We start from the raw sequence: 24,710 nt of genomic DNA on the forward strand, positions 1-24,710 counted from the left end.
TCCCACCAGCAATGGAGAAGGGTTTGGAACCTTTTCTTGATGGTACTCATTCTGACTTTGGAGACTTTAAGATTGTAGTGTTCTAAAAGAGGTTTCTTTTATTTTGTATCCAGAATCAGATTAAAAATAACATAGTAAACATTCATAGCAGTTCTATTCACAGTTGTCAAAAGGTAGAAAGAGCCTAATCATATATCAGCTGATAAATGGATAAGCAAAATGTGGTATATCTGTGCAGTAGAATATTATACAAGCATAAAGAGGAAGGAAGGACCGATACATGCTACAACTTAAACCTTAAAAGCATTAATGCTTTTGGAAAAAGCCAGTTAAGAAAGACTATAATATGTGTAATTCTTTTTATATTAAATTTCCAGAATAAGCAAATTCATAGAGACAGAAAATAAATTAGTGCTTGCCTATTTATGATGTATGTATATATGGTGGGGAGGGGGTGGGAATGACTGCTAATAGTATGGAATTTCTTTTCTGGGATCAGATGGTGGTGATGTTTGTGTAGCCCTGTAGCATTACCTCACTGAACTGTGCACTTGAGGTGGATGAATTCCACAGTATATAAATTAAAATTTAATTTGAAAAGTTGGGGGGGGGCAAAGGCGGGGAGCAAGCATCATGTCCAGAAGCACTTTGTGCTCCGAAACCCCTGATTTGCAGTGCTCCGGTGGCTGGTGTAAGGGCTGATGAGGGGTGGAAAAATCACAAGCTGGGCCACAAGAGACTGGCATTGTCATCCTGACCAAATATATATATTTCCGTTGTGCAACCTTGGGTGACTACCTATACCCGCAGGGCCTTTATGTCCTTTTTTTATAAACTAAGCCAATCACCTCTCAAGATCTTAAGTTCCTTCCATGTCTTAGTGGTTGGAAACCTTCATAGCAAAGTGATTGTTGACTTTCATGCAACCTTATTTTCCACCCCAGGGAATGAAGGGTGGTATTGGGAGGTGAAGCATGGGAACAACTTTATACCCATTTCTTAACAAAAGGATTCAGAGTGTTTAGGGAAGGGTGAGAGAAAAAGGAACTGTATCTTTCAAAACAAATAAAAATGATTCCTCAGACTATTGGGCAAGGATATGTGCGTGTGGTTAATTCCTGTTACTGAACCAGGAAGGCTATTGACAAGTTAAACAGGCCCCCCTTGGCATTCCCAGCTCTGTGCCCATATAGCAAACCATGGCCGATACTCGTTCTTTCCGAAAGAACACTGCTGGCCCCTGGCCTGCCACTAGCCTGGCTCTCCTGATCGGAGCTACCTGCCCTTTGTTGTGAGAGACCACTAGGTTCTGGTTGGGAGCTGAAGGGGAGGGGCACAGGAACCTTTTCTAGGACCACAGCAGCACTCATTCATCACTCGGAGTGGAAACAAGGAGTTTACAAGGTTTCCCTGAAAAGTTATCATTGTGTAGATTTTCATGAAATAAATACTATGCGCCATCATAGAGGGCTGTTTTCAGCGCAGCCCTGACAGAGGATGTTTGTTACTTCCAGAAATGTTGGCGGTATTGTAAGCTTTTTATCCCTTCTTTAGCAAGACGTACTCTGGAGCTTTTAGTGTCTGATCCTGGTAAGAAGTAGGAAATGTTAAGAGGCATTGTTCTAAAAAAATGATCTCCAAATATCAGTGCTGAGTGCCATCTATGACCACACACAGGTCCATTTATAAAATGCTTTGAGATGGGGAGCAACGAAGGGTTCGTGTATCCAAATACAATCTCCAAATCAGGGCCATTTACAATTGTAAAACCACTCTTGATTTGTTCTGTCAAGTGTAAAACTTTTGTATTGTGTTTATGTTTACATGTAGGGTACAGATATGGGATGTGACATCTAGTACATTGTCATTTTTAGAATGAAAAAGAGTGACCCACTAATTTTGCCCTTCTCTGTCTTTCCTTCCCTTCTCTGTCCATATTCTTTAAGGTCTTTGTTGCCATTATTGTATTTCATTTGTTTGGGGTTCTTCTCCTTAGTCAGAATTCTGCCTTACCTATCAGTTTTTCTCTTTCGTGAAAGAAAAGCAACTTTGGCATCGGGGCAATGCAAGTTATAGGAAAATGAATGACATAATTTGTGCAGTTTTGTTTTCCAGAAAACTTTGTTATTTTGGTCTCAGATTGTTACCCAGGTTTTGTTCTCTTTCACTTCCCTGGAACACTTAATACATTTTAGGACAAATACTAGCAATGGTGGTGTTCTGTTGTGTGTAGTGGCTTGTTTTAAGGCATGTGGTCTGATAGTTGGCTCTACTCAAGCATCATATTTTTGTTTGCTTCTTGGATGTTTTAGATCTGTTTCCTTCACTGAGTCCAAGTTGTCTTGAGAGAAATAAAGAATGGTGTGAAGTGTATTTAGCAGAATCTCTTCCCAATTGGGAAACTATGTGTTTGAAGAAATAAACAAGCCCGTTCTAAGAAGGAAGCCTTATTTTTAGGCTTAAGTCTTTTCTTCTATGTCTTCTGGGATTAATATTTTTGATAATATGAACCAGCTGAGCTGTTTGATGCCCTTTGGAATAGTGGCCTTGCTACATGAGCCAGAGCTCTGGTGTTAGCTCTCTGGCAAGGACACCACACTTAGGTGAAAGAAAAATGAATATTCGCTTTTGGAACACGTCAGAGGTTATGATGAATGTATACCAAACAAATGAATTTTCCATAATAAATACCCCTGAAAACATCTAGAACTTTTGTGATGTTCTTAAGTTGCAACCTGTACCAACCAACTGATGATCTTTTGCTGGTGGTTATAAAATAATGTCTTAGTTATATTGCTTCATCTGGAAAGCAAATATTTTGAGTAAGAGATTTTTCCAGCTAATTGTCCTTTTTACATATCAAACTGTCTTTTAAAATTGTTTTAAATAGTTCAATGAAAATATTTCTAAAATATTTATTCCTCTGCCTTATTAAACAGATGGATAAAAACCCCAATCAGTTAAAGACCAAAGGTCATCATTATGAAAATCTTATAATAAATGCCTCTCTAATGTAGCAATGGCCTTAGGGTTCTTTGAAGTAGGAGGAACTATTCACCCCTAAGCTAAATGGCCCCAGACTGTTCTGCCACTGTTGCTTCTGGCTTCCTTTTCAGCTGTCACTTCTGCTGTCATTGGTTTGGGTTCACTCTTTGTCCCTTTTTAAGCCAGGGCAGAACTGAATGCCTGGAAATCAGATGGCAGAGTTGGTTAAACATGCAACTGGAGTATTTCTGTGCAAAATAAAAGGCTGTATCTCAGAGGGTGGCTTCAAAGTTCCACAGGGAATTTTACAAATTGAATTTTTTTTTTTTTTGGTACCGGGGATTGAACTTGGGTCTTCTCGCTTGCGGGGCAGAATGTTTCTTTTTTATTTGTTGTTCTCTCGTCCACCTCATTTTGGGGAGTGGGGGTGGGGGGTTAGACCAGGGCTTCCTTTGCTTATTGACTTGTCTCAACATTTGAAGCAAGGCATAAGTGAGCTATTGGTGTATTTCTAGGGTTGTTTACTGAGTAAGCTTAATATATCAGGAGCAGATATAAACAAAAGTTTCCTCATGGACTTGATTTAAAGAAATAATATTTATACCTTTTCACACTGAACCTTAATTTATTTCCATTTGTCTTGCCTACCTTCTTTAAAGTAACTCATCATTGCCCTGATCTGTTTATTAACTTTTGAATTTTCCTTATCTTTTATACCTTTTAAAAATTCAATTACAATACATAAAGCACAGGTACATGATAATGCTTTCTGTTGTGTTTTTAGAACCCTTCATAAATTCTATTTTCAGGGTGCCCTTCTTGTATGTCCACTCCAGTAGCTCTGGCTTATTAAATCTGATTTTTCTCCTTTTCCAATATATTTGGTTTCCCTTCTCTCTTATAGGCTTATTTTTGTAAATGTGCAGTGATTTTAGCTTTATTATAAAGTTGGCCAGCCTGCTTGATATGGAAATGAGTCTTACTGGTTTCTACTTTCCAGTCTTTTGTAGAACCTTTCTTAGGAATAAGAATCACATTGACAAGCACCAGCCTCTTGGGCACAGTGACTGTTTGTAAAGAAGTCCTACATATGTTGGCCAAAACACTTTCACCCTTGAGTTACTTTAGAACTTGCTGGTGGGTACCATCTGGTCCCAGTGATTTATCTGCTCCTGGTTTGTTGATTGGATGCAGAGAATCATGTTTACCACTATTTGTTCTAGTACCTCTGACTTGCCGAGTTCAGTGTTCTAGTTTGGGAATGTGGATCTCCTTACAAGACAAGGAATTCATTCAGTCTCTGGACCGTCTCCTTCTTAGCCCTGGGACTGTGATCAAGTGGTTCCTCTAAATGGCTTCCTCCCTTTGATACAGCAAAAGAGCCTTCCTTACTTTGGGCTTTGCAGTGTCTTACAAGTTGCTTCTGAGTTGATTTTGTTTTGTGTTTAACTTGCTATGGCTTCTGAGATTTTCTTTATTCCCAGCCCAGAGTCACTTTTTGTTTCATCAAGGATACCTTAACCTACTATTCAGTCTTTCAACTTGCCCTCCAGGTTCGCTTCTCTGTCCAGCCCCTTCCCGCAAAACCTAAGTACTTAGCTAGGAACACTTATTCTCAGTAACAGTGGGTACTTTTTCCTCATCTTTTAAACCAGTCTCCAGGAATCTGAAGTGTTGTTTACTTTTTGAACTCTTTGTCACAGCGTCTTACGCAAATAAGGGAAAAATTGTGTAATGGACTTTGCATTTTTTTCTTTCCTCTCCCATCATGTTAAATTTAACAGTGCTGCAGTTGTCATTACAAACTTGTTTTATCCTCAGTGCCTTGGTGCCCTAAATCCTGTATGCTACTCAGGACCAAGGCCAGGGTGTCTCCTAGGGCACCTGTCCCTCGTTCTTTCCTGCTAGCCTCCCCTACCCACCAAGTTCTAGAAACACTTGTTCAGGAAACAGTCATTTTCATCTCTCCAAATCTTGCCTGCACATCTTGGCCGGTGAGCATTATGCAGATGTATTTTTTTCCTCATTCATCTCTGTGAATCTTATGCCCAAATATGAGAGAATAATGGAGAGAAATCTCTGGTACCAGTCTAAAACTGAGGAGAGGAACTGGTATTTGGCAGAAATATTTAAGACATAAAGAGAGTATAAAGAGGTGATCAGGTGATAAACTGACAGACACTCTGAGGTCGATCTACTCTCATCAGCAACATCAAAAAACAATCAGCACTTAAATGCATCACAGTTGTGCAGGGAGCTGTCATTTCCATCTTTGTTCTCCCTTCTTTTGATGTGATAGGGAACAAACTCCCTTCATCTCAGGGTAGATTTTTCTTTTCTTTCTTTTTATTTTTTTAGTTTTTATTTGACATACATTTATCCTCAGACAGTCTAAATTTCTGAATCATCTGCCCTTATTTCACAGAGTAGAGTGTTCTTTGAACAAAATGATTGACTATTTAGGAAGAAACTGATCGTTTGTCAGGACCATACAACAGATACAGCATATACTCTGGGTATCCAGAATTTTTAGGAAAGGTCAGATGCATATTTAGGTAAGCAAATAGAAGTGTCTTTATTTCAGCTTGAATTTTATTCATAAGCAAAAGAATTCTAGGACACACACAAATCGTGGTTTATGTGTACAGATATTTGGATATTAATGCAAAATTGATCCCCCCCAATATTAAGTCAATATTATATGAAATGGCTAAAATTTGATCTGTTTGACCTAAATGAATGATGAATTCCTAAGAATCATCTTTCAATATTTTTTCTCATTTAATCTTAAAGCACATAACAGCTGCTTTAAAACTAAAGATTCTCAAAGACCTGAGTTCAATCCCCGGTACCAAAAATAAAAAAAATAAAATAAAATAAAACTAAAGATTCTCTCACCTATAATCCCAGAGCATTCCTGCAGCCTGAATTTTTACCAAGGGACAGTTTATGAGGCCTGTAATTTCTAGAAATAAATGCTTCCTAAAACTAATAATAATAGTGGTGATAATGTTTATCACAGTAATAAAAAGCCAAAACCACTCTTGCACAGCTTAAAGATAGTTGAACTCTGATGCATAAAAAGATCTGTTCTCAGAGAAATATGTAGCATCTTCTAATGTCAGTTGCATAATAGTAGTTACTATTGTTTTTGCAGTGCCAGGGATTAAACTCAAGGCCTTGCACATGATAGGCAAGTGCTCTACCATTAAATCACACCCCTCCAGCCCATGGCTACTATTGATGGAAGCACTCTATACATTTAATGCTTCCAACAGGTCTTTAAAGTAGGTTCTATTCTTGTCCCCATTTTACAGAAGATGGAATAGTCTCATAGAAGCTAAGAGACTGGCCCAGAGTTTCACAAAACAAAGCCCAAACTCAGGCCTGTTTAACCCTGAAGCCTTTATGTTTTCTGTGTTAACATGGCACCTCCCTGGCTCAAAGATAAAGAAAAGCATCCAATCAGAAGAATTACAGCTTATTTCCTGCCTTTTTCTAATAACTATACTATATGCAGTTAGATAACAAATTGTGTTCCAGACAAACTTTTCTGTTCTTTTTCTTGAATTTCCTGCTTGTTAGGACTTTATTTGTTTTGTACTGAACTACTGATTGAGGATCCTTCCTTGGTCAGGCTAATTGAGCTAAAGCTCTTGATTCTTTAAGAGCCTGACCTTTCCCGAGTTGCTATTCTCTGGCAGGACAAGAAAAAGTTTGGGTTATATATGCTAGACCAGCGCTATTAATGGGTCAATGCTGTTAGAAGAGTCTTAACCAATAAGCCAAATGCATCTTGACTTGGGGGCAGGGTGCTGGGGATGGAACCCCGAGCCTTGTGCATACCAAACACTTCCCAGTCCTGTTTGACTATTTTTTTAAAAAACATAAGTCTTTTTTGTCATAGTTCCTGACATAAGTTCTGTTATCTTAGTAGCCAAAAATTGTAGAGAATTACAAGGTTTCATCACATAATGAAACAATGCCGTGTTTTGCCTAAAGCTTGTATGTTAATAATGCCCAAGAACCACTTACTATGTTTATGTGCTGCTGACTCCAAAAGCCATGACTTGATCTAAATATACTCGCAAAATATTATGCTATTTTTAAATTATATTGTGCATATTTGCAGTATGTAGTATTTACATTCATCTTAGGGAGTAAGTACATGTACTTAACATATCTTAATTCTTTTTATTGCCCTTTCCTTCCCCCACTCCCTTCCTCCTTTCATCTATAGATCCCCTTCCCATTTCTAAAATATCTATCTCCCTGTGTCCTATTGTCTTTTCTTAAAAAATTCTTTATACGTTGGGTTTCTCATATAAGAGAAGTTATGTAATATTTAAGCTTGTGTGTCTGATTTATTTCACTTAAGGTCTCAAGATGCATTCATTTTCCTACAAATCACTCAAATTTATCTTTATGGCAGAGTAGTACTCCATTTTTTATATAAATACCACATATGCTTTATCCATTCATCTGTGGATAGATACATGGGTATATATACATCACTGTGGTATGATGTCTTTTAACTCCTTTGGGAAGATACCTAGTGGAGAACAATACCATTTTATAACACTACACCTCTCATCCTTACCTGCCAGTCATTAGGCTAGGTGGAACCTTAGATTTGGTGCCTTAAACTTAACTCTTCCAGTTCAGCGTATGTTTGTGAAACTTGGTATTGAACTATCTTTTCTTCTAAGCTCATTTAATTCTAGTAGTCATTCCACATGATTGAATTTCACCTAGTAGAATATTTGGGTTAGGCCAGCACATGAGTTCAGTTTTCATTTTTACAATGAAATACACGAGGCAGGCTAACTTTATAAGAAAAGAGCTTCATTTAGCTCACAGTTTTGGAGATTCAAGGACATGGTTCTGGCATCCTCTCGACTCTGGTGAGGACTTTATGGCAGGTAGCATTACAAGGTTGGAAGCATGTACTGGAGGAAGAGATCACATCTCAAAAAAGGAAGGCCAGGGGTCCCACAGTTCTCCCAGGGGCACACCCCTCATGACCTCCCACTAGAGTCACCTGAACTCTGCTTCCCAAGCCTCCAAATACGTGAATCCTGGTTGGACAAACTCAGACCATTTCCAAACCATAGCAGCTAGTTGATCCTTATTTTGGGCTGTGTTCATTGTCATGTATTAAAAATAGAAATATTCCTGAGCAAAAACATAGACATGTTTTCCAGATAACCTGGTTAAACTCAGTTTAGGCAGTTCGTTTGCAAAAGTTAGGCCTTATAATGCTGGACATTTCGTTTTGCTTCTGCTTTTGAAATGATCTCCTTTCCCCCACATTGAAACAGATTCCAGAATATGGTTAAATCTATGTGCTTCTGTAGCACTGCATAAAATTTGGGATTATGTTGTCTTGAGTTGAGTCAATACATAAGATTAAGTAGATTAAAGAAATAAAATGTGACCTGGCACAGTTTATTATCCTATGAAAGATAATGAACAAAGTAAGCTATTCTATTCTTCCATATGTCTAGTTACTGATACTTTTGAAAGTACACTATTCCGTTTACTAATTCAAACAGATAAGCACAGTGCTGGCAAGTATTATCTTTAAAACAAAACCGACATTTAACTCACGTGTCAGTGTCATTTGTTCTCATCCTTGAAGGCAGTTCAAAAAAATTGTCTCTTGTTGGTTACTATGGTTCAGGAAAAACTAGGAGCTTGTGTAAACATGCATATGTCTGCAAGGAGTAGGTTACTTTATTTTTTATTTTCCTTTGAAGTGCCTTTAAATTTGCTCTTAAAATATATCTTGAACTGCATATTGTTATGTTTTCTGCATAGGATAAAACATCTTCAAGGAGAAGAGCCAAAAACAAATATATGAAAGTGACTTATTCTTTTCTGACAGAAAGTACTGGTACAAAATTGCGTCCTTGAATTTTCCAAATGAGGCTGTATTTATTGCCTTTCTTCTCTTAAGGGCCATTTTAATCATTTTTGTTATCACATCAAAGCCTCTTCATGATAATTATAGTCAATAATTGCAGTAGTAATGCTGTGTGCCATCTGCAAGCTCTGTGTAATGGAAACTGGGGAGAAAAACATGTCACTCTGCTTGTTGGGAGTTACCCTGGAAGCTGACACCCTGGTGCCCCATCACCACTTATATAGGTTGTAGGAGACCCTCCCACTACTGGACCCTGAGTCAGATACCATCTCCTTTTCTTTCCCTTTCCCTTGCCCTATTTCTTTCCATTCTTTCTCACTCCTACCTTTTAATGGCTGCAGGCCTAGTCCACCTACCTTCCATTGTTGATGCTCAACCTAAAGTACTTGATAGCCCTTGACCTTGGGCCACTTTTAGGAATGGAGGAATAATTTGGTCTTCTTTGGAATCAGATGATTGACTAAATTCATTGTTTTATGAGTGAGTAGTTGGCCTAAGACCTCAAAGAGTTATGGAGGGCAAGCTGGATATTGCATTAGTGGCATCAGTATCTACTCACCTGTATATTCTAGGCCATAGAAAACTGTCTGATACTCATTTAAGTTGTGAGCATCAGGTCTCAAGTTTATCTATTGGCCAGATTTCTGCAGTACATACAGATTTCTGTATCTCCCCTAGGTCATATGATGGATAACACCTATCTATGGAGACTGTTGTCAACCTTGTGGAGGCAACCTTCAGTTCTTCTCAAAGGCTCAAATTAGAATGGTCTCTCAGCCCCCCACCCCCAAGATCTGCCTTTATTTTCCCCTTTTTGTGATACTTAAGAAACCAGAGGTAGATGGTAGGTGGCTGCCATGGCAGCCCAGCTAGTGAATTGGCTAATGGATACATTGCATTTGACTTAAGGCATCTTTTAATGAGAGTTTGTAAAGAGCCCAGAAAAAAACAGGGCTTATTCCTAGTATGGCAGAGAGGGACCAGGTGATAGCTCAGTTCCTTTGCTATTTGGTGTGTCAGTCACTTGAGGGCATAGAAGCTCTTCTGATGAGATTTCAGTTGAAAATTTGAATGGAGCTACTCCAATGATTTATTGACTATCCAGATACGAGTTTAGACAAGATTATCCTTAAGCAATCAGATTAAGGTCTTTAAAATCAAAGCCTTAACATGGTGTGGGTTTTAAAAAATTAATTTAAATATTTAGTGACCTCTGATTTGTTAAGCCAAATAAATGAAATAGTATTTGTATGAGAAATGATTGTGCTCTCAGTCTACACTAATTAATGTCTTTTGTAGTTATGGGTGATACCAAAAATGGACAGAATATATCTGTCAATGTATAGATTATATTTGGTTGCATGACTCTCTCCCACTTTGTCCAATCTGTTGAAGTTCCAAAGTGAGAGCTGTGGGTTGAATGGATTTGCTAAATGTAGAATTATATCTCCTCCGGTCTTATAAGCTAGTTCCAAGATAAGATCAGAAGACCTCACAGGTCTAGCAGAATTGAGATTATGGAGTAAGAGGAGAGGGCAAATCCTATAGAACAGCAGTAAAATTCATGTCTGTTCATCTTGTAATTTTCAAGAGGGGTGGAGACCAAGCCCTCTGCACTTTCTCCATGGATGGATGGCATCTAGCACATAAGCGGCACTTGATAAATACTGCATTAAGCACTGACAGTGTTTTTGTATAGCCAAATCAGGTCAAAGGTTAGTTTGGGAGAAATGAATCAGTTCTTTGACTTAGACTTGGGAAGAATGTGAGGGCAAAGTTCTATTTCCAGATCCGCTCTCTGGGTGGACTACTTGAAGTAACTAGATCAAGAAGTGGTAAATATACTAGATTTTCTGATTTTGATAAACACATCAATAGATCTGATCCTAAAGAAAATGTTCTCTAAGGTGAGATTGGGGAATCGAATGGTGTCAAGAAGCTGATTGATAAATCCCAATCAAGCCTAGAATGCCTCACTGATAAAGGCAAGCTGGTAACACCTGTAAGAACACTAAAGACTTTAACGCAATCTTCTAAGAAAAGCACCCTCATTTCTCTAATGTGTTTTGCTAATGGCTTTGTGCTTTTCAAAGGGCTAATGCATATGTAGACAGAGGTATATCAATACATGTGATCAAATGACTTTTCAAAAAGCTTTTCTTTGGGTTTCATACTAAGCCAATGAAACCCAAGATTATTACAGAATTCTGAGATTGTTCCATCAAATCTCATGTTGGGCTTTGAGGAGGGCAGTAAAGGGTAATGGATAAATAGGTAGTTCTCTGAGTGAGTTTTACTTAAAACTCCAGGAAAACACATGGAAGAGGAAGTGTACTTTGAAATCTCTTATTTTGTCAAGAAAATTTTCCATAGTGAACAGCCCATTATGAAATAAAGTTGAGAGTATGTGACCCAAGAGTGGAGGCCCAGGTGCTAGGTGATAGTGAGGAGGACATTTTTGGGCAAAAGGAAAATGGCATGGTTCATGCTACTACATGACATGCTGCCTAAAAGTTTTCCGTGGCCGGTTGGGAAGGTTCAGGAAATTTAGCTTTGCAGAACTAGAGGGAATGTGAAGAAGGTTTGCTGTCCTTATCCTGTCATGCTAAGGTTCACAAGACTTTTCCTCTCAAGTTAGAAGACTAATCCCCATTTAACTATGGCTCATATTTGCGTCCATGGGAATTGGGACTAATTAAGAGTCCTTCACTGTTTATCTGTGCTAGAATAAGCTATAACTTACTGTGATTTTTACCAAGAATTTTGTGGAAATGGGTTTTAAGGGATATAAGCAAGCACAAACATTGAAAATGTAAATGTTTCTTTCTCTTCCATTTCATTGATGCCTGGGTAGAATTTTAAAGCATGATCTCTAGGTAATGTTACAGAACCATTTCTCTTTATGTAGGAAGCTGACTTTGCTCTATCCTCCAGTGTAAAAACTTTTTAGATAGCCATTTGGAAAAAATATCCTTTGGAGAATTCATGATGGATGATTATATTATTTGTCTGGTATATTTTTTTCTAGACAGTAGCTTTGTTGAAAACTTCTTTTCACTGTATTTTGGGAAAATAATTTTATATATGTTGTGAAAGAGGGGCTTAGGAGAAGTTGGGGGCTGGCATGTGGCTCTCTGGAGAGCACTTGCCTGACACACCTGAGGCCCTGGGTTCCATCCACAGCACCAGAAAAAGAGAGGGAGAGAGAGAGGGTAAAGAGGGCATACAGTCTTCCCTGTTAACCAAGCTGAAGCCAATTACTAAAAAAGAAACAACTTCACTATTAAAATTTGTCAGGACCCACACAACCCATGATATGTATATCAAATGAAAGACATTAATAATTCTGTTAGAGCAAGCATCTGATACCTGTGAACTTCCCCATCGGCACATTGCATTTTCTCCTACACTTGCCCAAATGTAGTTGCTGACCCTTTCTTGTCTTGCTGTGAAACCTAATGGCTGTGTCAGGCTATCCGAGAATGGTGCTTCTGGGGCTTCTTTACAGGCTGTTTGGAAATAGTAGGGAAAATCGCTTGCAGTTTGAAGTCGTTCAGCCCCCTGGGGCAAAGGGAAAGGAGTGTCTACAACGTTTTCCTGAGGACACTTCCTTCTTTCACTTTCTGCTTTCTCAGAGGTCTTCTGGGCTCACCCTGGAAACTGCCCACTGCTTCAGTCACTGGGGATGCAGAGAAAGGGCAAGTTGCGGACAGCCAGTGCCCCTCCCCCATCCCCTTGACCCACCCAGCCTGGTCAGATGAGCTGTCTCAGAAGTAGCCCTGCCAAGGGCTTCATCTACCAGGGATTGTGATCTGTGGTTTATGGGCACAAGTTCCAGAGGTCCTCTTGGGTAGCATAGGAAAAAAATAACCTAGCCAGTGGTGTTTCCTCTCTAAGGCCCCTTTTAGATGTAGTTGCTGTGACAGGGCCATCCTTGGGAGTCTCACTCTCTGTACCGTCTGTCCTTCATCTCTCCCTCCCTGTAGAAAGAAAACCTCAGAGATTGGGATAGGAGGAGGAAGGAAAAATTTACAAGAAAACAAGATTTTAAGGAGAGTTGTGGAAACCTTAATTTCATACGCACTCCTGTAACAAATTTTTGTCCCTCTCAAAGGCCTTGAAATTCACATGTGGCCCCTTCAGATCTTGTCTGTGATTCTGAAATCTATAGAGGCTAAATTATGAGTCCAGTAAAAATAATAAGGGCGTTTTGTCCTGGGGAATTGAACCCAGGGCTTTCACACTAAGCTACATCCTCCCCAGCCCCTTTTTTAAATTTTAAATTTCGAGACAGAGTCTCACTAAGTTGCTAAGTTGCCCAGGCTGGGCTTGAAGTTGTGATCCTTCTGCCAGCCTCCTAGAGTGCTAGGATTATAGGCCTGTGCCACCACACCTGGCTGTAAATTAGCATTTGAGTGAAACTCTCAATTGATGCTACCAAGTTATGTGCACCTGAATCACTGACAGAAAAGAGCTTTTCCTGCCCACCCTTAGCCATCCTCCTAGGACCACCCAAATTTTTCTGACCCTTTTCATTAGTACCAATTATTTAGGAAGTACCTACCAGAGCCTGAGAATTGTTGAGGAGTTTTGGGTTATTCACTAGTAGTAGTCTTTTTTTTTTTTTTTTTGTACCGGGGATTGAACTCGGGTCTTTCCGCGTGCGAGACAGGCAGCGGAACCACTGAACTAAATCCTCGGCCCAACTAGTAGTATTGTTGAGTCCAAAAGGTAGTGGTTGTAAGTGTGCAAATTAGATGCAGTTGCCTTGGCTGCTCAGAAGTGATAGTAACAAAAGGTGAGTGAAATCCATTTCAGGCCATTCACTTTGTTTGCTGTGGGGGCCCTCACTTAGTAAACCTTCAGTGCAGTTAAAGCATGGATTGAAGATGTCAGATATTGCCTTTGGTTCATAATTTGCTTATCATTTAAGAAGGAATAAGAAGCCCTGTTTGATTTCTATCTGAAGTATAGTTTAAAGCTGTTAGAAGCTCATTGAAATGAAGTATGGCATTTTAAAGTAAAAGCCCTAACTCTTCTAACTATGCTTATACATTATGCTTAGAAAAATATAATAAAACTGATTTTTGAAGTGTATGTGTTTCTGATTGGCCCTTTCTATCCTACCTTGTAGGATTAGTGGACCTAAAAATAATTGGCAGTCTTAAACCCTCCAGAGCTATATTTTGGCAAGGTTTTACAAAATGCTAACTAGCTGTATTTCTTCTACTGATTGGTAGGTGATCTCAAATCATACATCTGCACAATAACTGTAATTTATGTGCTTTATTATTAAGGTTTAGGTCAAACTACTTCAGGCTGTCAGTGCTCATAGCGCATTATATGCAGTAATTTCACTCCTTTTTGGAAGGAGGAGGATAGATTAATTTATATGTTTCTCTACACCCTGGGATTATTAAAAACCTTTAGAAATTTTCTTTCTTTGTTCTCATCAAGCAGGGCATTGTATGTTCCTCATGGGGTTCTTAGGTAGCTTGGAGGGGCCAGAGTTATATAGGAACCTGTATTTTAGATCACTTTGTGGCCATGTAAATTTAGACCTAAGAAATTAACAGAAACTTTTGGTAATGCGTTGGACCATCGGCAAGGAATTGTTTTACTTTCAGAACAAATAAAAATTGGCAAAAGGGTAAAGTAGCAATTGAGGGATTATGAAAATTGCCCCAGCAAATAATAGCTTAATGTAGCTCCCTGATATTAGAATTACATCAAGTATTTATATTTTTGAAATATGATGAAAGTTTCCCCCTCTCCAGCCACATGTATTTATCCTTTTTACTTTGAAAGCCAAGACTTAATTTTTAAAAAATGAACTTTTTATATTAGAAGAGGTGTAGATTTATAAAAGTTGAGAAGACAATGCAGAGAGTCTGCTACATCTACCCCTTATAATCTCTATTATTAACATATGACATCTGTGTGGTACATGGGTGCATTATTATTAACTAAATTCCATACTTTATCCTGATTCTTTTGATTTTAAAACTGTTTTATTGAGATATAGTTCAAATAAGTAATTCACTCATTTATGGTGTGAGTTTTGACATATTCAGAGTTGTACCTCCATCAACAAAATTAGTTTTAGGACATCACCCCAGAAAGAAACCCCCAAAACTTTAGCCACTTTCCTCCCACCCTTTTCTCCTTCATCTTCAGCACCACTAATCTTTTTGTCTCTAGATTTGCTTATGCTAGACTTTTATATAAATGGGATTCTACAATGTGGACTTTCATGACTGGCTCCTTCTACTTAGCAGTGTTCTTTGAGATTCAGCCATGCTGTAACATGTATCAGAACATAATTCCTTCTTATGACTGAGTAATATTCTGTATATGTACATTTTGTTTATACAGTCATCTGTAGATAGAAATTTGGCTATTACTAATGCAGCTGTGAACATTTACATACAAGTTTTTGTGTGAATTTTTTTGTTTGTTTCCCTGATAGCATTCTGTTCTAGGATCCTATCCAGGACACCATATTATGTTTCATGGTCTTGTCTCCTTAGGTGCCCAAGGATTTGCTTTTTTATTTATTTATGTTTTAGTTTTCATTTTTTGGTGATAGGGGTGGAAGCCAGGGTCTTGTGTATGCTGAGCAAGCAAGCTACCACACACCTCAAGCCCCAAGGCTTTGCTTTTTATGGACCTTTAAATGTTTGTGCTTGGTTGCCATCCATCCACGTATACATGCCACTCAGTTCCTACTTGGTGTGTTCTTTTCTCCGTATTTCCACCTCCAATTGGAAGTCACCCTGAAATACCCTGAAAGAAGTTGCTGTTCTCCTGACCCCCTCTGCCACCTACTACATGTTGTCAGAAATGTGTCTTCATCTAGAACTTCAGTAGCTGATCTGAATATGAGAGGTTCTTTTCCTTCATCAAGAGCTAAGCTTCCTTCCTAACCCAAGTGAAGCACTCAGAATTTCTTTAAGACAGGCTAGTGCAAAATCTTAAGTCATTTACATTTGCAAATCACAGTGTTTCCAGTCTGTTCTCAGATGCCTCACTGCAGCCATTAGGGTACAGTTTACATTTCTTTTATTTCCCAGAGGCCTTTGGTTGCTTTATTGGTAAAAGCTATCTGGATACAGAGAATGTCTGCTTTACAAATCACACTGATGAGGGCAAGCCTGGGTTCTCTGCCTGTGTCTTCAAATGAGTTCTGTCTGTTTTCACCACTTGGGATACCGGAAGAGTAATCCCTAGAGATTTGCTTTGTGTCCTCTGGTACAGAAAGCTAATGCCTTAGTGGCAACTATAAGTCTTCCTCTTATCACCACATCACCCTTCACACTCCAAAAGTGTGAAGACTAAAGAGATATTTTCTTGGTGCCTAGTTGGACTTGAAAATGAATTGTCTGAGAGAAACACAGAAAATGGTGGATAGAGTTGAAAATAAGTCAGGCTAGTAGTCAGTAAGCTGAGGGCTAGCCTGAGAACCTAACTACCATTTATACCATTTTCTATGGGAAGCAGAGTTACAAACAGCTGAAAACAAATGAACATTAGCTGCATCCTATTTGTGCATCAGAACCAGCCTTTGCTGAGGGAAGCAAATGGGCTAAAGTGAGAAAGCCCACTTCTGCAGATTGTTCGCTCTAGAGCCTCGTTACGGGTTGGGATAGATTCCACGTATACAATGCCTTCTTCTTTAAACCATTGATTTGAAGTGCTTCAAAAAATCAAGAGAAGGAACCAATACTCACACTGCAGGATTGAGTAGTAATTTATTGTGATTGTCTTTGTTCACCTTTGAAAACTAAGCCATTGCTATTAAGACTAAGGAGAAATTACACAGAGCTGGTGCAATTCAAAAAAGTTTGGCCCTTTTGAGTGATTTTTTTTTTAATGCCATAGAGTTAAGCTTTAAAAGCACGCTTCATTGAATACCATCCAAGCCGCCTAGAACAGGGCTGAGGGACCTTTTTCTATTGAGGGCCACTGACCCGCAAAGAAAAAAAACTAATCGAGGGCCATGTACAAAAAGCAACTTAATTTAGGTGCTTCCTTAGAAAACCATAAAGCATTCAGTTCACCTGCTTTTTAAATTAAGGACAAGGAGCTCTCAACAAGTACAACAATTTTTTTAGAAGCCCCCAAGTTTCATATTATGCACAGTTAAAGAGACAGGGTGGGGTGAGAAAGAACAGTATGAATAAAAAGAGAGTGGAAAACAGACAGGCAAGCTTGAAGGGAAACTATATATCCGGGTGATGGAAGCAGGTAGGCAAACAGGACAGACAAATGACAGCTGTAGATCATAACCTATGGTTCACTGAGCTGCATCACTCACGGGAGAACCTGTTCTCAGCTCTTCTGTGGCTCAAATCCAGAAGTCTGTCCAGCAGTAATTCTTAATGTAGAGTGCATATTAGAATCATCTAGGGACCTTTTAAGAAAGTGTGCGTGCTCTGTGCTACGTCATAGTGGTGATCTACCTGGCCCATATCCATGGAGCTGTCCCTGTGTTCAAGTCTCTTAGCCTAAAGGAAAGATGGTGACATCTTTCTTAAATGAAAAGTATATAGATTTCCAGGCTTAGAAAGGATATCTCCAGAAAGAAAAATCATACACAGCATTTTAGAAGCAATCCCAAACGCGTAACACGGAATGCCTTTCTAATAATATGTATGCCATGGTTTCAGAATAAACCATTTTTGGTGCTTAAAGAAATACTCAAGCTTCTTAATTAAAAAACATCTTTGCAGTGCTGTAGATGAAACCCAGGGCCTCATGCATGCTAGCCAAGTGCTGTACCTAACCCAAAATATTCAATTTTAAAACAAATTTTAGTTTCCCAAGTTCTCAGAGATTCTTACAGAACATAGAGCTGTGATTTCATTTTAAATGCACCAGGACTCTTCCATATTTTTCTCCTTGTAGTTCTCATCACCCTTAACTAGTTATGTCACTGAACCCCCAGTAGCCTAAGTATATCTTGGGCTTAAATTCAGAAGTGTCATGGACTGCATGTGTCTCAGGGCTTGTGGCAAAAATGCCAAATTGCATTTTCAAGTAATAGTTTTTATAAATACAGACAGAGTAAATGGTATGTTTAAGGCGATGCAGCACAAAGTAGAATGTTGGAGTAAGAGCTTCGCACTGAGAGGAAGATGCCTTTGCCAGCAGAAACATTAGCCAAGTATCTACCCTGTAGCTTTTCACCACTAAACTGAGTCTTCCTGGAAAGATCTTTACTCTAAGATGAAAGTACACTATTTTCTTCTTTATTAGGTATTGTCAAAACAAAGACGTATTCCAGGTTCAAGTATAAGCAAGTCCCCATACGGTGCTGCTGAGGGCCTTGGTGAATTGCAGATGGGTGGAGTGCGTGAGCCACACTGGGCCTTTTATGAGTGCCAGTGTAAACTGTGCTGTCTACTTTCAGCAGGTTAGCAGTAAGACTTTTATTGCTGTTAGCCGTTTTTGAAGGGTGTGTCCTCAGTGTAAAATTCCTGTGGGTAAGTTTAAACCTCTCAACATCTAGCACCTTCTTCAATGGAGAAAATGATTCTTTCCTGCTGTTTCTTAATATTTTTCTGGTTTCAGGATATGTTTGCTCTCACACACATGCACATTGAGGATGAGGAAAACGGTCTTTTTCTTTGAATTTAGAAACCTGTTTTGAGCCAGGCATGGAGGTGCACACCTGTAATCCCAGCAGTTGGGAGACTGGGACAGGAGGATTGTCAGTTCAAGGCCAGCCTTGGCTACATTAGCAAGACTTTGTCTCAAAAAAAAAATTAGAAGTCTATTTTGATAGCATCTAATAAATGACCCTTTATTATGCATACAAACCTTGTTAAGATTAGGTGAACATAGATATTTTTCCAAACTTGTGAATTGTTTGCTTTGGAAATTCAGTGTATATCACAATGGAGTCTTTGTAGAGGCTTAAAAAGCAACCTGCCCTATGATAAATTTAGCCTGTCACAATCTTTAAAAGTGTCTGCTCCCTTATTGTGAAATAATTCACTTCAGTTGCCCTATGTATATTAAATTCTTATCTTGAGTATTCCAGTTAACTTCTCATGTGGCACCTATGAGTGTAATGTGTATTATTTAATGCGGTTACAGCACTGTACACTTGGAGTCCTTCACACTGTTTTATGTGTTAGCATAGTCATGGCGGGGCTATAATTTGTTGTTGTTTTTTTTTTGGTACCGGAGATCGAATTCGGGTCCTTGCACTTCCGAGACAGGTGACAGAACCACTGGGCTAAATCCCCGGCTCGGGCTATAATTTGTATGTCTTCCAGGTGGCTCTAAACCACCGACGGTACGTCCATGACTGCCATTGGGCGGCATGGGACAGTCATGCATGTATCACCAGTGGTCCAGGTTGAAAGGAACATGTTATGACTGTAATGGAGGAAACCCTCAACCCTGAACTCAGGAGACAATGGAGTATCTTCTTGTTAATTATGTGTCCTAGGGCGGGGGATGTAGCTCAGTGTCGCGGCATCTGCCTGACAAGTGCAAGGTCCTGAGTTCAATCCCCAGGACCAAATAATAATAATAATAATAATAATATTATTATTATTATTATGTGCCCTAGTACTAAAAGCTTGCTGTGAATTTGTTAAGCAATTAAGAAGGGACTTTTGGTTTTAGTTGTAGCAAAGGTGTTTCCATAAAACTGAGCCTTAGCAACACTGCTTTCACTAATGAGATTTGAGATAGTCTGCAACCTCACAGCTCTAAACTCTATTATGTGATCCTTTTTAAAAATCTTTTTCTTGAGGGTTCATGGTAAAATTATCTATTGACCAGGATTTTCAGAAATGCCAAAAGAAGGCAGTTTCTGAATGGGAAAGTTAATTGAGGATTGTCTTTTAGTAGTGTATGTCCCCTGTTTCTAGCAATAACATTCTCCCTATTTTTTACTTAGCGAGAAGGAAGAATAATCTGGCACATACATACATGGTTATGGAATTATTTACATATGTACAGCTGATAATCTAGTTATAGTTAAGTTGTCAGTTCAACTTGATGTGAAATACTCTGCCCCAAAGCTCCTTTGGTATCTATGTTAGGCTGTAAGCACACAAAGCCAAGCAGCAGCTGTAGGCAGCTCATGGTCCACCTTGTTTCCATGGCGAGTATTGTTAGGAAGACTTGCATTTCCTTCTCTAGACCTTTGTTTATTGAACACATTTACCACTGGCAGGTTCCCATGTCTCCCATATACTCATTCTTGAGATTTCTCAGTCAGGGTCACACTGTGTTACCCAAGTGGCCTCAAACTTCTTGGAATCACGCAACCTTCTTGCCTCAGCCACAGGTACCCACCACTGTGCATCCAATTCACATTCCTGAAATCTTGAGGTTTTTTTCTGACCCCCTTTGCCTTGCACAGAATATGGACAGCATTAGCACAAGGAGCAATGAAATCTAATCTTTGCAAATGTATGTACAAAATGATACCATACTAATTAGTATTGAAATGACTAGAGGGATAGTACCTAGTAGGGCTTATTTCTGAGCAATACATTTCTTGGTAATTGTGAGGAGAGAGACATTGTCTCTTCAAAGCACAATTTTTGTCCTCTTAACAGAGGAATAAAGAACACCTCTAAACCCCTGCCCTTGAAGACTGTAGTGAGTGTGAGGGAGGGAGCTACTTCATGGGTTGGGCTGCCGTGGAGGAGGAATGTCTTTGACATTTCCCTTTTCTCTTAGGGCTACACCACTATATGAAGATTAAATTTCTTAGAATCCATTAGACGCTGTTGGGATGAGTGGCTGTATTGCACAGAATCATAAGGTAGATACGGTCTCTGGCATCTGCATGGGAGATGGTAGACAGAAAATCTTAAAATTGAAGATTGTCTCCTGTCACCTCTTTGTGATTTATCATAGGCTCAGATTATACAGTATGAACTCTTCAGGTCTTCTCTGTGCTGACAACCCCTTGAAATGTACAAATCCCTTTGCTTCCTCCCAGTTTAACTCATGTATTTGCGCAGCTTTTTTTATTGTTATCACATATTTTATAAATCATTTTTCTTTAAGAACGTGTAGTCTCTTGGAGCATACCCTTCTAAAACTGTGTCTTGTTTGCATGACTTATCAGTGTTTATCCTAAAATCTCAGAAAATTTATAAAAGAGACTTGAGTTGATACTGAATGCTATTTATTGGCCACACTAATTTTTTTCCTGGAGTTTAGCCGTCTCCGTGATGGGCAGGTTCTTTTGTCTTTTGGAGCGGGTTTTATTATTGTTATAAGAAGGGAATAAATGATTGTAGACATCATGAAGCTCTTTCAGTACACCGAATGACTGGGCCTGTGCAGAGCCCTCCCAAACTGGAAAGAAGCAGAGTGTGTGCACCTAAATCAAACCGTTGCCTCTTGTGCTTGATGGATGATGACAGAGATTGACTGTCCCACCTTTTATCTTCCAGGTGATCATTTGAAGATCTGTCCCCAGGGTTATACCTGCTGCTCTGAAGAGATGGAGGAGAAGTACAGCCTGCAAAGTAAAGATGATTTCAAAAATGTGGTCACTGAACAGTGCAATCATTTGCAAGCCGTCTTCGCTTCCCGTTATAAGAAGTTTGATGGTATGTTATTCAAGTCACATTTAAGAGCTGACAGTTGAATTTGTATGATTGCTTTTTCAGAGCTTCTCTGTTCCCTTAGTGCTTAAGCTTTCTCCCAAGATAGTCTTTTTGTTGGCTACCAGCAGTAAGTTAGCCCTGCAGCTTTATTGCTAGAGTCCTTTTAGATGTTCTGGAATTTGTAAGCGTAGGCATTATGGTCTTAGGGAGCCAAAACATAGGTTGGTTTAATTTAAATACTTTCATTTATTTTCTTGGATGAACATAATGTAGTGTTATTGATGCAAGTCACTTAAAAAAACAAGGACTTACTATGCTCGCTTCGGCAGGGCATATGAGAATAAAAGGGACTTATTAATAAAAAAACAGGCATCTGAAAATTGTCTTAGTCCAAATAGCCGTAAAGATTCTGCAGATGCTAGACTTCAAATTGAATTTCAAAATGGATCCTCAAAGACAACCAGAATCCCTAGAAACTGCAGAACACAGAATAGATTAAAGCTTAGCTCTTGGGTGACCATGTGGTAGCAACCCAGAAGTGGCTACCATACTGTAGTCTTTATTAACTTAGGCTCTCTCCCCAGCCTTGCTCTTATCTGAGGTCTGGTGTGGTCTTGTGGAGCACTGTCACGGAATACATTCTCATCTGTGCCGGACATGGCTTCTCACGTGCACACTTTCCTTTAATAGTGAAGAAATAGCCGGTATGAGCCAAATGAGAGACACTTCAACGCTATTTGAAGCAGCATTACGGACAACAGACTTTCAAAGATAGAATATGAGGACCAAAAACACCTCAGGATTCTTTTCTCTGGTGCTGTTCACTCAGTATGAAGATTGTTGTGAAGTAGATTTAATTTTAATAGGCATGATTTCCTTTTGTGCCTGTTTTAAAGGCTGTTCTAATTACATAGTACCTTTGAAGCATGCTTATCCTGACATTATGTGTGGTGAAGAAGTACAAGGCAAATTTTCTAGATGTAAAATGTCTTTGAGTATTTCTGCAAAGGGCTCGTTACCATGGTGAGAAGTTAGACTAAATTAGATTTGATATAGCTGATAAGGCAGTCCCCAGCTATAGAACAGGTTGTATTTCAAATTTTGGCTTTGAGATTTGTTATTTGAAACTTCCAGCTGACTTAATAAGTGTCAGTTAGGTTTCCAGGGTAGACCGTGACAGTATATTTAATTCATAATGTAGTTGAACTAAAATACTTTTTGTACATCTTACTATGTATCGTTGACCATTTCCATTGTTGCAAACACTTTTTGTGCAAATATATGTTTGGTATTAATCCTATCTTTCCCTGAGTGGGTGGGAATAACTTTATATAAATGTGTATCAGTCAGTTTTCCCATCATGGGGACAAACTACCTGACACCCATAACTTAGAGGAGGAAATGGTTGTGTGACTCAGGTTGTAGAAGTCTCAGTCCATTGCTGTGGGTCTGAGGTGAGACAGAACGTAGCAAAGAGACATGGTGGAGCAGAGCTGATTACTTCATGGTGGCTGGCAAGCAGAACACAGGGAAGTGTAGCAGAGAAGGAAGGAGCCCGGGATCGGATAGACATAGTACCCAAAGTCTTGCCATCGAGAGCCACCCAGACACACTTAACAAGTGTGCTTTACTAATCCCCTAGGTCGCTCTCAAGCCAATCAAGTTGACAGTCCAGCTTACCGTCACACTCTCTGTCCTTACTAACTGAAACTCCCTACATATATACTGCATTTATAATGAGTATTTAACAATACGTTAATATCATATATAAATGGGTTTTATTAGCAAAATACATTATTAGACCACTTCTGTCTCTCTTGATCCCTAAGTTATTGTTATTACTATTTAAAAGAAAGATATTCTCTTGATTATGACATTTCTCTTTCAAGGTAATAACTTATTTTGGAGAGAAAACTTAATTAGATAGTCATCTTTGAAAACATTTAGATGCTGATATTTAGAAATTACCACATGGGGGCTTCATGATGGAATTTAGAAGGAAACAAAAATCATGTTCTTTAGAAATGGCTCTCCTTTTTAACAGCATGGTATAGTGGAGATGAAGCTGTTTCCAGGGTCTAAGATCACCTTTCTCCAGGCCACTTCATTTTTATTAGTTGCAACTCTTTCTGGAGTGAAGCCCACAGTCATTGCCCATGGGCCTGCTGATGTAGCTGTTTGCTCCTCATAGTTTTATTGTACTATTCCTATGATTCCAATGTATTGTGTTTTTAGAAAGTCTTACAGAGACTCTTTATCAATAAATGTTAACATGTTTGTCAGAAAGGACAGAGAAATAGTTTCTGTTGCCCCTTACCAGACATCACATTCAATAAATATATTAAAATTGTGCCTTTCTCCGTTTCAAAACTTATGAAAAATGATTATGAAACTCGTTTGTTTCTTCTGTCTTCAAATAAAAGTAATGGCAGAGACACAGTTAATGAACATTGATTCATTTTCTTTGAAGGGGTAGTAACTGAAATGTGTCCGGTCTGGAGATCAGAAGGAAGCTGGAATACTTTGCATGTTTTCTCTAAGTTAGGTTGTTTTTGTTTGTTGTTATTGTTGTTGTTGTTGCTTTGTTTTTGTGACATTAGGGATTGAAGCCACGGGCACTATACTACCAAGCTATATTTCCAGCCCTTTTTTATTTTTTGTTTTGATGCAGGGTCTAAGTTGGCCAGGGTTGGTCTTAAACTTGTTATTCTCCTTCCTCAGCCTCTCAAGTAGCTGGGTTTATAAATGTATGCTACCATGCCCAGTTCTAAATTGGGTTTTCTGAAAAAATGATGAGATTATATGAGTTAACAGTAAAAGCTCAGTTGACTGGCCCCCTGCCAACCATAATCCTCTCATAGGTGCTGCATTGGTTCACTGCTTGATTTTTAAAGCCGGCTATTAAGACCTGCAGTACTTCTCAAGGCCTAAAGATCCAGAGATGTTGAGTAAAGTACTCTAGGGGTATCTTGACTCTCAGAAATCTAGGGGTGGGTTCTTTGGTTGAAGAATTGTCTAAGTTATTATAGAGGGCAAACCTTGAGTCTTTGATCTGAATGGAAAAGAGGAAGTTGGGCCAAGTAATAAGAGGGCGGCTGAAGAACCAAGATAGAGCAACGAAGTTGCACAAAGACAGCTGGGGACACATAATGAAGAACTAGCAAAAGGACACACGGAAACATACTGGGTCAAGGTACTTCACAGGTGCTTGT

General features: G+C 39.0%; 1 protein-coding gene across 1 annotated transcript in view; it reads left to right on the forward strand.

Moving 5' to 3' along the window:
- Gpc4 (glypican 4) overlaps positions 1–24,710 on the forward strand; it is a 110,448-nt gene that overhangs the window by 52,836 nt on the left and 32,902 nt on the right. The window contains exon 2 of the mRNA XM_004860080.4: positions 21,343–21,501. Coding sequence (XP_004860137.1) covers positions 21,343–21,501 — 159 coding nt within the window. The remainder of the gene's footprint in view (positions 1–21,342; positions 21,502–24,710) is intronic.

This window comes from Heterocephalus glaber, unplaced genomic scaffold (assembly GCF_053883595.1).
Source record: "Heterocephalus glaber isolate CG9 unplaced genomic scaffold, H.glaber_assembly_v1.0 deba00001729, whole genome shotgun sequence".
Lineage (NCBI taxonomy): Eukaryota > Metazoa > Chordata > Mammalia > Rodentia > Bathyergidae > Heterocephalus > Heterocephalus glaber.